The 13,186-nt window shown below is 46.9% G+C and overlaps 1 protein-coding gene across 1 annotated transcript in view; it reads left to right on the forward strand.

Annotated features, from left to right (window-relative positions):
- The window catches only part of LOC137095076 (syntaxin-binding protein 4-like), a 152,578-nt gene extending 139,501 nt beyond the window's left edge, over positions 1-13,077 (forward strand). Inside the window, exons 21-22 of the mRNA XM_067461284.1 lie at positions 8,002-8,059; positions 12,801-13,077. Coding sequence (XP_067317385.1) covers positions 8,002-8,059; positions 12,801-12,927 — 185 coding nt within the window. The 3' untranslated portion in view covers positions 12,928-13,077. The remainder of the gene's footprint in view (positions 1-8,001; positions 8,060-12,800) is intronic.
- The last annotated feature ends 109 nt before the right edge of the window (positions 13,078-13,186 follow it).

The raw sequence follows: 13,186 nt of genomic DNA on the forward strand, positions 1-13,186 counted from the left end.
AGTTGGTCCGCCCCAGGAGGCTTATGGATCCGGATGGATTCCAGATGGCTCTTGGAGTTTCCCGCCGCCTCGGTAGGTGATCATGTCGAGGCCCTGGTCGCTCTCTGGAATGGGGAGATGACTAGGGCAATTGACACGATCGCTCCAAAACGTCCCCTCTCAAGTAGCCGAGCTAAACCAGCTCCATGGTTTACCGAGGAGTTGGCAGCGATGAAGCGAAGGAAGAGGGAACTTCCTTCGCTTCAGGAAGAGTGTGTGGCGAAGGAAGAGTGTGTGGCGTTCGGATCCGTGCGAGCCAAATCGAACACGGTTTGTGTCCTTTTTAAGGGCATATGCCGATGCAATAAAGGCCGCAAAGAAGGCTTTCTTTGCTGCCACTATTGCGTCTGCAAAGAACCGTCCGGCTGAGTTGTTTCGAATTGTCAGAGGCCTTTTAAATCCCACCACTCAAGGTGGGAACCCTGACAATTCGATTGCTCACTGTGAAGCTTTTGCTCAGTTCTTTGCAGACAGTCGCTTTGATCCATTCTGGTCTGGATACCATGTTAATGGCAGTCTCTGAGGATGTAACACGAGCACCTGCTTGTCCAGTTTTGATGGATTCATTTCAATTGGTGAAACTTGAGGATGTGGACAAGATACTTAGAGGAATGAGGCCAACCACATGCATCCTGGACCCCTGCCCATCCTGGCTTCTAAAGGAGGCCAGAGGGGGATTGGCTGAGTGGGTTAAGGTGGTGGTTAATGCTTCCCTTCGGGAAGGCAAGATTCCAGCGAGCTTAAAACAAGCTATAATAAAACCGCTGTTGAAAAAACCATCACTGGACCCCACTAAATTCGACAACTATTGGCCAGTTTCCAATCTCCCCTTTTTGAGCAAAGTCTTGGAACGTGTGGTGGCCTCACAACTCCAGGTATTCTTGGTGGACACGGATTATCTAGACCCGGCACAGTCTGGCTTTAGGCCGGGACATGGTACCGAGTTAGCCTTGGTCGCCTTAGTGGATGATCTGTGCCAGGAGCTCGACAGGGGGAGTGTGTCCCTGTTGGTGCTGCTAGACCTCTCAGTGGCCTTCAATAACGTCGACCACGGTATCCTTCTGGGACGCCTCGCGGGGATGGGTCTCGGAGGTACTATTTTGCAATGGATCCGGTCATTCCTAGAGGGTCGATCTCAGAAGGTGTTATTGGGAGACACCTGTTCAACACCACAACCGTTGTTGTGTGGGGTTTCTCAGGGCTCAATATTGTCTCCCATGTTGTTTAACATCTACATGAAGCTGCTGGGGGAGATCATCCGGAGTTTCGGGATATGGTGTTATCTGTACGCGGATGATGTCCAACTCTGTCACTCCTTTCCATCTGTTACTAAGGAGGCTGTCCAGGTCCTGAACCGGTGCTTGGCCACTGTGACAGTCTGGATGAGGGCGAACAAATTGAAATTGAATCCAGACAAGACAGAGGTACTCCTGGTCAGTCGCAAGGCCGAACAGGGCATAGGGTTACAGCCTGTGTTGGATGGGGTCGCACTCCCCTGAAGACGCAGGTTCACAGCTTGCCTTAGGACAGTGGACTCATCGCTGAGCCTGGAACCCCAGCTAAAGCTTGTGCGCTAGCTGCGCCCGTACCTTGGGAAGTCTGACTTGGCCACGGTAGTCCACACTCTGGTTACATCCCGTTTAGACTACTGCAACGCTCTACGTGGGGTTGCCTTTGAAGACGGCTCGGAAGCTCCAACTAGTCCAATGCTCGGCAGCCATGATTTTAACAGGAGCGGAGAGCAGGGAGAATACAAGCCCCCTGTTGCGTCAACTCCACTGGCTACCGATTTGCTACCGGGCTCAATTCAAAATGCTGGCATTGGCCTTTAAAGTCCTAAACGGTTCCGGCCCAAGCTACCTATCTGACCGCATCTCTGCCTATGAACCCACCCGGACTTTGAGATCTTCCGGGGAGGCCCTGCTCTCGATCCCACCTGCTTCTCAAGCACGGCTGGCGGGGACAAGAGATTTTTTTTCCTTCTCTACTTTCCTACTTTTCCTTTTGGCTAGTTCTATATAGTTATTTAGCTGTATGTTGTATGTTGTTACGTTGTATGTGTGCTGTTGATTGTATTAGGGGGACAAAGATTAATAGGATTATATAGACAGGAATTGGCATTAGAGGACTGGAATCGCATGAAGGGATTTGATTGAAGTGGCTCAGGAGAGCACTTGAGACTGACTGTGGTAAGCAAGTGGAGATATAGGAAGGGTGAATGGTAGTTGGATTTATATGCTTGTAGAAATTGTGAGAGTAGTATGAGTTGGTGAGAGAAATGTGGTGTGTCAGGGAATGATTGATTGTGATGGATGCTAGTTGTGTAAGGGAGTTGGTAAGAGTGGATGGCTTTAGTGGTTTGAATGGTTCTAATATAGATATAGGAATGGCTGAAACAGAGTCTCATGTGAAGGATGCCCTTTTGCACTTTTATGACCTCCTGAAGGAATCTTTTAATCATCTGCTGCTTCAACTTAAGATCCTAAATGAGAAGATGGACCATCTTTCTAGAGGCCTTGCCTCTTTACCAAGAACTTCAGTGCAATCCGATCCTCTAAGGACAGATAATCCTCTGTGTGCGGATCTGGTTAAGGATTTAGGCTCTAGTGGGGAGAACGGCACCTTGGACCCTGGTGTGGAAGGAGGAATGGATGATGAGTTGACTGAGGGTGGGGGAGGGTTGGCGGGCAGTCATAGGAATGAGAACACCAGGGAGTGGCAGCAGCCTCTGATGGGCTCCCTGAGGACAACCAACAAGGTAACATCAGATCATATGGTTCAGCCAACCGCAGCTGGTGTTCAGGACCAACATCTCCTAACAGACAATTTTGCGGTGGACATTGCTGACCTGATGATAAACAGAGGCAGATGGACTTCTAGGAGGGCGGTTTGTGTTTCATTAGCCCAAATTCTAGGAAAGAGACCACGGGAAATAAGACTGGAGGCCATTATATGGCTGTGGAGGGACTATCAATCACCTGACCGTTCCTCGCGTCTTCTAATCACACCAGAAGACAACCAGTGGCTCGGTGAGCTAATGAAAATGCAACCTTGCCTAAAGAAATGGGGCATCACCATCAGAAGGGTAGTTGTAGACCCCTTCATCCGCCCCCTCCTTGACAACAGGGTGACTTCTCGCTCTGTTCCATCAAGCCCCCGCGAGAATTCCATAGACACTTCCCCGGTTAGGGCTCCCCCTCCTGGTTTGTACCAATTTGAGACCCCATCTGCCCCTGTTGTCCCTTCACAACTCGAGACCCCATCTGCCCCAGCTGTTTTTGCACAATCAGCCACTCTCTCTCGCCCAAGGACACTCCCCCTATTCAGTCCACTTAGCTCATTTATTGACTCTCCGCCCACTCCATCATCGGAAGCATCCCTATCTAACATCCAAGGGAGATTATACTCCAGCATCACCTCTTCCGAGAGTTGACTAGCCACAGGTTCTAACCAGATGGGAGGGGGGGGGCTGAGGAGGTGGGTTCTATCCAAGTCGTGTGGGGGAGGAGACTCGTGGGTTACCATAATCCCAGGGAGAAGCGCAATAGAGTTCTTGCGACCCTGGAGAAGGTAGGAAGTGGTAGGTGCCATGGCAGTCCCCTCGGTCTGAAGGTCCTGCTGATCAACGCCAGATCCGTTAATGGTAAGACCTCTGCCATTCAGGATTTGATCCTGGATGAGAGAGCGGATCTGGCATGCATCACAGAAACCTGGTTGGATGAGCTGGGGGGAGTAAATCTCTCCCAGCTGTGCCCACCGGGTTTCGGGGTGCATCAGCAGGCCAGACAAGGGGGGCGGGGAGGAGGGGTCGCAGTGGTCTTTCAGCAATCCATCGCCGTGGCCAGATGCGCTGTACCGCAAGCACCTGGGTTTGAGTGTGTCCACCTGAGGGTGGGGAACCGTGATAGTGTGGGGTTTCTGCTGGTGTACCGTCCACCCCGCGACCCAGTAGTTTCCCTGTCTGAGCTAGCGGAGGTAGTTTCTAATTCGGCCCTGATCTCCCAGCACTTGGTGGTGTTGGGAGATTTTAACATTCATGCTGAGACTTCCTTGTCAGGTGCAGCTCAGGACTTTATGGCCGCCATGACGACCATGGGACTGTCACAAATTATATCAGGACCCACCCATCAGGCTGGACACACTCTTGACCTAGTCTTTATAGCGGACAGTGGAATGATCAGAGTGGAAGAACAAAACATCCTTCCAGTGTCGTGGTCTGATCATTATCTGGTTAGCTTTAGACTTGCTGCGACCCCTAACCTTCGCAGGGGTGGAGGACAAATTAAGATGGTCCGCCCCAGGAGACTGATGGATCCGGATGGATTCCTGAGGAATCTTGGGGTTCTTCCTGCCATGGAACCTGGCGATCCTGTTGACGCCTTGGTCGACCTTTACAACAGGGAGATGTCCAGGGCGATAGACACAATCGCTCCCGAACCCCCCGTCTCGTTGCGTCATGACAGGCCATCCCCTTGGTTTACCGAGGGGTTGGCTGCGATGAAGCATACGAGAAGGGGGCTAGAGCGCAAGTGGAGGAAATCTCGGGACGTGTCTGATCAAGCACGGGCTAAGGCCTCTCTTAAGGCATACTCCGTGGCTATACGGGCGGCCAGGGAATCTTTCACGACCGCCCGGATAGCGTCTGCAACAAATAGGTCATCAGAACTGTTTCGGGTTGTTGGGGAGCTCCTTCACCCACCTGTGGTGGAGGAGACCCCTGACGACCCAGCAGCTCGGTGTTGCGATTTCGCACACCACTTTGCAGGCAAGGTTGCCCAGATACGTCTTGAGCTCGACTCCAATTCTATCGCAGTGCCAGGAGAGGTGACCAAGGCATCTGCTTGTCCAATTTTGTGGGATTCTTTTCGGCTTGTTCTTCCTGAGACCGTGGGGGAGGTTCTTGGGGCTGTGAGGGTGACCACCTCAGCTCTTGACCCTTGCCCATCCTGGCTTATTAAATCTGCCAAGGAGGGGTTGGTTGATTGGTTTGTGTTGATCATCAATGCATCGTTGGAGCAAGGGATTTTTCCATCCAGCTTGAAACAGGCTGTGGTTCATCCACTCCTGAAGAAGTCATCCCTTGACTCTACGGTGCTGAACAATTACAGACCGATTTCCAACCTCCCTTTTTTTGGGTAAGGTGCTGGAGCGGGTGGTTGCCCTCCAGCTCCAGAGCTTCCTGGATGACATCAATTACCTGGATCGGGCACAGTCTGGTTTCAGGCCTGGTCATGGCACCGAGACAGCCTTGGTCACCTTGGTGGATGACCTCCGTAGAGGACTGGACAGGGGGAGTGTAACCCTGCTGGTCCTCTTGGACATCTCAGCGGCTTTCGATACCATCGATCATGGTATCCTTCTGGGTCGGCTCTCGGGGATGGGCCTTGGGGGCACGGTTCTATCGTGGCTTCAGTCCTTCCTGGAGGGACAAACCCAGATGGTGAAGCTGGGAGATGCCTGCTCGGACCCCTGGCCTTTGACCTGTGGGGCCCTGAAGGCTCTATTCTATCTCCCATGCTTTTTAACATCTACATGAAACCGCTGGGAGAGGTCATCCGGAGTTTTGGAGTTGGGTGTCATCTCTACGCAGATGACGCACAACTCTACTACTCTTTTCCACCTAATTCCAAGGAGGCCTCTCGGGTGCTAGAAGAGTGCCTGGCCGCTGTGTCCATCTGGATGAGGACGAACAAGCTGAAGATCAATCCCGACAAGACAGAGGTCTTCCTGGTTGATCGCAAACCAGATCAGGGTATAGGGTGGCAACCTGTGTTGGACGGGGTTACACTCCCCCTGAAGCCACAGGTCTGCAGCTTGGGAGTCCTCCTGGATTCATCGCTTACGCTTGAGGCTCAGGTGTCGGCAGTGGCCGGGGGGGCTTTTGCACAACTGAGACTTGTGCGCCAGCTGCGCCCGTACCTCGCGAAGGCTGATCTGGCCGGGGTGGTCCATGCCTTAGTCACCTCTAGACTGGACTACTGCAATGCGCTCTACGTAGGGCTGCCCTTGAAAACGGCTCGGAAATTCCAACTGGTCCAACGGGCAGCAGCCAGGATGCTAACAGGGGCCCCTTACAGAGAGAGGTCAACCCTCTTGTTCAAGGAGCTCCACTGGCTGCCGTTTATTTTCCGAGCCCAATTTAAGGTGCAGGTGCTTACCTACAAAGCCCTGAACGGTTTGGGACCATCCTACCTTCGAGACCGCATCACAGTCTACGAACCCACACGCTCGCTCCGGTCATCAGGAGAGGCCCTGCTCGTGATCCCACCCGCCTCGCAGGCGCGTTTGGTGGGGACGCGAGACAGGGCCTTCTCTGTGGTGGCCCCTCGCCTCTGGAATGCCCTCCCGAAAGATCTCAGACAGCCCCCCACCTTGGCGGTTTTTAGAAAAAACCTGAAAACCTAGCTATTCCAACGTGCCTTCTCAGATTAGGAACCCCACTATCAAAGCCCAGAAGCACTTTAGTAGAGTCAAGACCACTCCCAACGCACACCGCACTTATACTTTAATCTCATATCCCCCTGTCACTTTTTTCAGCACTTTTAACCCTGTACCCCACTCCAGCCGGCTCAGTTTTTAATATGTCCCGTTGTATTGTTTATTGCCATTGCTCTCTGCTTAAACTGTTTTATTTGCTATGTATTGTATTGTTGTATTGTTGTATTGTGTTGTGCTGGGCTCCGGCCTGTTGTAAGCCGCATCGAATCCCTTTGGGAGATGCTAGCGGGGTACAAATAAAGTTTAATAATAATAATAATAATTCTCGGTGGTGGCTCCTCGGCTGTGGAACGCCCTTCCTACGGACATTAGACTAGCACCATCTCTAATGGTTGTTGTTGTTGTTGTTCATTCGTTCAGTCGTCTCCGACTCTTCGTGACCTCATGGACCAGTCCACGCCAGAGCTCCCTGTCGGTCATCACCACCCCCAGCTCCTTCAAGGTCAGTCCAGTCACTTCAAGGATGCCATCCTCCATCTTGCCCTTGGTCGACCCCTCTTCCTTTTGACTTCCACTTTCCCCAGCATAATTGTCTTCTCTAGGCTTTGCTGTCTCCTCATGATGTGGCCAAAGTACTTCAACTTTGTCTCTACTATCCTTCCCTCCAATGAGCAGTCGGGCTTTATTTCCTGGAGGATGGACTGGTTGGATCTTCTCACAGTCCAAGGCACTCTCAGCACTTTACTCCAGCAGCACAGCTCAAAAGCATCGATCTTCCTTCGCTCAGCCTTCCCTAAGGTCCAGCTCTCACATCCGTAGGTTACTACAGGGAATACCATGGCTTTGACTAGGCGGATCTTTGTTGCCAGTCTGATGTCTCTACTCTTTATTATTTTATCGAGACTGGACATTGCTCTCCTCCCAAGAATTCTCTAATGGTATTCCGCAGGAAAGTGAAGACCTGGCTGTTTGAGCAGGCGTTCGAATAATTAGTGCAATGATTGGTTAATGAACATTGGAATGGAATAATGGATGACGAATCTGGATCATGTTTTTGATGATGAGACGATAGTGAATAGTGAATGGTTATTGTAGTAATTGTTTATTAATTATGTAATAGGTTAGGTTGTTAACTGTTTTTACACTGTAGCATTGAATTTTTGCTGTTCTTATTTGTTGTGAACTGCTGTGAGTCACCTTCGGGCTGAGAACAGCGGTATATAAGTAAATAAATAAATAATAAACATCAAATAAAGTGGGTAGACAAGAGTTGGAGACTTGCAAATAGGGAGAGGAAGTTGGATGTAAGTGGATGAAATTAGAATGTGAAATTGAGGTGCCAATCTAATACTCACCTTGCTAACATTTCCCTGCAGAAGTGAGGAATTTTGAGTCTTGACGACATCCTCGTTCGGATCCTAACTGGGAAATGATGAGGTTCAATACTGAATTAGCCCTATTGGTAGTGCATTTGGTTGATTAAAGGGTGCTTTCTGATCAAATCAGTTCTTCTTGTGTTGACAGCTTTATTGTACAACTGGGATGATTGCCCAGCTGGGAATGCGACTCCAGACTACAAAGAGTGAGTATAGAGGCCCTTTCCTCCTCAGGCAGCTTTTGGAGTCATTTTTTGCACCCCAAAAGCATCTTTGCATCTTTGATGTATCCCACAGGACCAGAGGTCGGCATGGTTTAAGTGGGACTAGGGACCTTTCCAGACAGCCCTATATCCCAGGATCTGATTCCAGGTTTTCTGTTATTCCCAGATTATATGGCTGTGCAGACTCATATAATCCTGTTTAAAGCAGAAAGCCTGTGATCAGATCCTGGGATATAGGACCTTCTGGAAGACTTGGGTTCGAATCCCTGCTTGCCCAAGGAAACTCATTGACTAAGACTGGGCAAGTGACAGCCTCTGAAAAATGCAATGACAAACCTCGTTTGGTCACATTTGACTAAGAAAGGGTCTCCATAAGTCCATCTGAAGTCACATAACCACAGTCATAACAAAATGAGAGCTTCACTTATTGCCATGATACTAATAACTCTCCTCATTGCAATGTCATAAAGACATGGGCCAACCAAGACAGGACCATGGATTGTCCATCCTTCTCTCCCCATGGCTGAAAATGCCATCAGACTGAATGGGAAGGCTGTCGGAGGCTTTGTGGTCTTCTGGGGATGTCAGGAAATGATGACACAATATTAGTTATTAATACTTTTTATTGTTTGAGTTGTCACTAGAGGGGATATCTGCCAATGCAATAACACATGGTCTCACTCCCATGGATCTCTCTTCCAAGGCCATAACACAATGTTGTACCTAAAATACAAGAACATTTGAAAAAATGAGGTTGCCACATTGGCACAACAGGTTAAACAGTTGAGCTGCTAATTTTGCTGCCTGCATGGTTGGCAGTTCCAATTGTGGGATGGGGTGAGCTCCTGCTGTTAGCCACAGCTCCTGCCAACCTCGCCATTTGAAAACATGCAAATGTGAGTACATCAGTAGGTACCACCTTGGCAGGAAGGTAAATGGGACTCCATGCCGTCATGCCAGCCACATGACCTAGGAGGTGCCTAAAGACAACGCCGGCTCTTCAGCTTTGAAATGGAGATGAGCACTGCACCACCCCTCAGAGCCGGAGATGAAGTATCTGCCTTTATCTGTGTATCTGTGTTTCATTATTTCAAAGCATTTAATGTTTGCCTTGTGTCTGTATATGTCTATATATGCTGGAATCCATCCTGAGTCCCCTGAGGGAGATAGGGCAGAATACAAATAAAGTGTTATTATTATTATTATTATTATTATTATTATTGACTATAAAAAGATCCCCAGTAGCAGTGAAAACAAGAAAGTGTAGATATTAGGGCTGGGCGGTTTCGTTTCGTTAATTCATAATTCGTTAATAATTCGTTAATTTTTCCAATTACAAAACGATAACGGACCATTTTGGAGCAATTTTTTTTAAAAACGAATTTTTAAAAAGTTTTGTAAATGCTTCGTATTTCGTTATTGTATTCGTTTCGTTATTGTTCCGAGGTCGTTTCATTATTATTTCCGCATGTCTGGGGCAAGTTTTTTGTTTAATTAGTGAAAAAAAATTATAATATCACACCAACAGTCAACAACAGAGGGAGAGGGAAGCTTCAGAAGTTTTTGGAGGTTTTTTAGCGTATTTCGCGGTCGCGTCTGCCATTAACGATTCGATTCGTTATTGTTTCGGAAATCAATTCGTTAATGTTTTGTAATTTTTTTCACATTTACGAAATTTCGTAAATATCGAACTTTTTTAAGGGAAAATTTTGTAATTATTTTAAATATCGAAACAAAAAAACCCCCCCAAATACAAATCGATTTTAGAAACAAATTTTTCCATTGTTACCCAGGCCTAGTAGATATGAAACCAGGTAGTTCAAATTATCATTGTAATTGGATCATAATGATGACTCTTGCCTTAGGACAGTGTTTCTCAACCTTCCTAATGCTGCGACCCCTTAATACCATTCCTCATGTTGTGATGAAACTCAACCATAAAATTATTTTCATTGCTACTTCATAACTGTAATTTTGCTACTGTTATGAATCGCAATGTAAATATCTGATATGCAGGATGTATTTTCATTAATTTAATCAAATTTGGCACAAATACCCAATATGCCCAAATTTGAATATTGGTGAGGTTGTGGGGGGTGTGGGTGTGGATGGGTTGATTTTGTCATCTGAACTCCACCAATGATGAAACTGAACCAAGCTTGGCACAAAGAACTCCCATGATCAACAGAAAATACTGAAAGAGTTTGGTGGGCACTAACCTTGAGTTTGGGAGTTGTCATTCACCTACATCCAGGGAGCACTGTGGACTCAAACAAAGATGGATCTAGACCAAACTTGATACGAGTACTCAATATGCCCAAATGTAAACATTGGTGGAGTTTGGAGAAAATAGACCTTGACATTTGGGAGATGTAGTTACTGCAATTTTAGTTCACCTATAATCAAAGAGCATTCTGAACCCTACCAATGATAGAACTGGGCCAAACTTCCCACACAGAACCCCCATTCCTTGAAGGGACTCGCTGGTGTGAGCCTCTCGCCAGCCTTGCACACTCTCCCTTTCCCACACATGCACACCACGCTGCCATGCACTGATCATGCCTGCTCTTCCCTCCCTGCTTGGAGTCTCAGAAAGAGCCCTCCCTTTGCTGAAAGGCCAGCCAATCACAGTGGAGAAGGACTTTTGGTGGCAGGATTCGCTATCTGTTTCCCAAAAGGAAGAGAAGGACAGGCAGAGAAATCTTCAGTCTTCTCTGCCAAAGGGGTTCCTAAGACCATCAGAAATATATGTTTTCTGATGATCTGTGGTGACCCCTTTGAAACCCCCTTGTAAATCCACCCCCAGATTGAGAAACTGACTTAGAAAGCTCTAAAAGTACTTCAGCATAAAGATAACAAGTAAAAACTAGGGCTGGGTAACCACGGGAAAATTTGTTTCTAAACTCGATTCGTTTTTAGGGGGTTTTTGCGTTTCGTTTTTTAAAAGAATTCCGAAATTTTTCTTTAAAGAAGTTCGAAATATACGAAATTTTGTAAATTATGAAACAATTATGAATCGATTCGTTAATGGCGGACGCGATTGCGCAATATGCAAAAAAACCCCCCTCCAAATGGGACAGGGGGAACTTCTGAAGCTTCCCTCTCCCTCTGTTGTTGACTGTTGGTGTGATAATTTATTTTTTATCACTGATAAAACAAACAACAACCCTAAAACTTGCACCAGACATACGTAAACAATTACGAAACAATTACGAAACAATTTCGAAACAATTACGAAATAAATTGAAAAATTTGTTTCGATTTTTAATTGCTCCTGCATGGCTCAATATCGGATCGTAAGCTAATTTAAATACAAATTAATAACGAATTATGAAATTAACGAATGAAACCACCCAGCCCTAGTAAAAACCCTTTCCCATTGAGCAGCTTAATATAGGATATTTCCTGATCCTAAGGAAAATATTATGTAAAAAGGCCACATGTCCGCAGGAGTGTTTGGATGCAAAATCAAATTGTAGCTGCAGAACCAATTATTCCAATTTCTACAAATTGTTTTGTAGAATTGTAAAATGCTGAAATCTGTGATTGTATGAAAGAGAACATTGTTCTGAGTAGCTGTCACCACTTTTTGTGAAAATGCATCCAGCAGAAATACAATGAGATACATTCAATGGTTGTCCCAGCCATCTAAAAAGAACACAATCTTGGGACTATGTGGATAATTGTTTGGAAGACCTGTTAGGTCTAGTCCAGTATGAATTTTGTTACCCAATGTGTCCCTAACAATTTCCCTTCTGCTTGGATGAAGGCTAATGTGATTACATATATTTAGCCTTTTGCAAGCAGACATGCAGCCAGAGTTAGACAATAGCTGAACATCTTTGAAGCACCAGAAACTGCAAATGAACGGTCCTCCAATCCATCTTGGTTATTGTTTGCACAAGGGTCAATATATTTTGTCCTCCCCTCTGAGTTATTGGAGATATCAAAGGCTCTTTGTGGGAGGCGAGTGTAATTGGAAATGCCTTTGAGGATCTGCCAAGGCTCCCACTGTTTCCGGAGACAGAATGCTTTCGCTGTTGCATCTCTTCCTTCAGCTGTGTGAAATTTTTGCTTCTCAATCCCTTTTCCATATGAAGCAGCAATATTCTTGCACACAAGTATATCCGTGGCAGCTTGGAAATAAGTTGGATTTACTATCCACTGTGAGTGAGTGAAGCAAAGGGTTCCTGCAGCAGAACGGCTTAGACTTCCCTAAGTACAAAGGGAAAATGCCACATTGGTTGGTTGCTGTGAGTTTTCCGGGCTGTATGGCCATGTTCCAGAAGCATTCTCTCCTGATGTTTCTCCCACATCTGTGGCAGGCATCCTCAGAGAGATGAACATGATCATATAGCCAGGAAAACTCACAACAACCCAGTGATTCCGGCCACAAAAACCTTTGATAACACATTGCCACATTGGTGTTTTTGGTGAGACCAAGGTTATGGAAAGTGTGGCCTGAGGGTCATGGATAGTCACCTGATGGTGTCTCTGTGACCCTAAGGTACCTTCGTAGACACCTCAAATACCCTGAATTCCCCAATGAGGTGAATTTCATCTGAAAGCCCTATGTATAGCCCCCCAAATGTGCAAAAATGCCCTGAAACTCTAATTTGAGTGCTGGGAGAACATAGTCATGGGAGTTGAGTTGATTTTGTCTACAGTTTCTTTTGACAATGTTTTGGGGTTGATGTCTCTTTTAAATATTTTTAATTCCCAGCCATCTCCATCAGAAGACAACGTGGCCGCCGCCACCACCGCCTCCTCCTCCTCCAAGCGAGAACAGCGGGCAGGATCTACAAACCCAAAGCACTTCTTCGAAGGATCCTTCTGACAAGCTGGCATAAACTTCTCCACCGCCAAAGGCTCCAGGTTTCGACCGTGACTTTTTCCAAACACAGATTTGTAGTCAGAAGTAGGGCTGGGCGGTTTCGTTTCGTTAATTCGTAATTACTTAAAAATTCGTTATTTTTTTTGTTAATGAAGCGATAACGAACCATTCTGGAGCAACTTAAAAATGAAACGAATTTTTCAATTCGTTTCGTAAATGCTTCGTATTTCGTTATGTATTCGTTTTGTTATTGGTTTGAGGTCGTTTCGTTATTA

This window comes from Anolis sagrei, chromosome Y (assembly GCF_037176765.1).
Source record: "Anolis sagrei isolate rAnoSag1 chromosome Y, rAnoSag1.mat, whole genome shotgun sequence".
In the NCBI taxonomy this organism is placed as follows: domain Eukaryota; kingdom Metazoa; phylum Chordata; class Lepidosauria; order Squamata; family Dactyloidae; genus Anolis; species Anolis sagrei.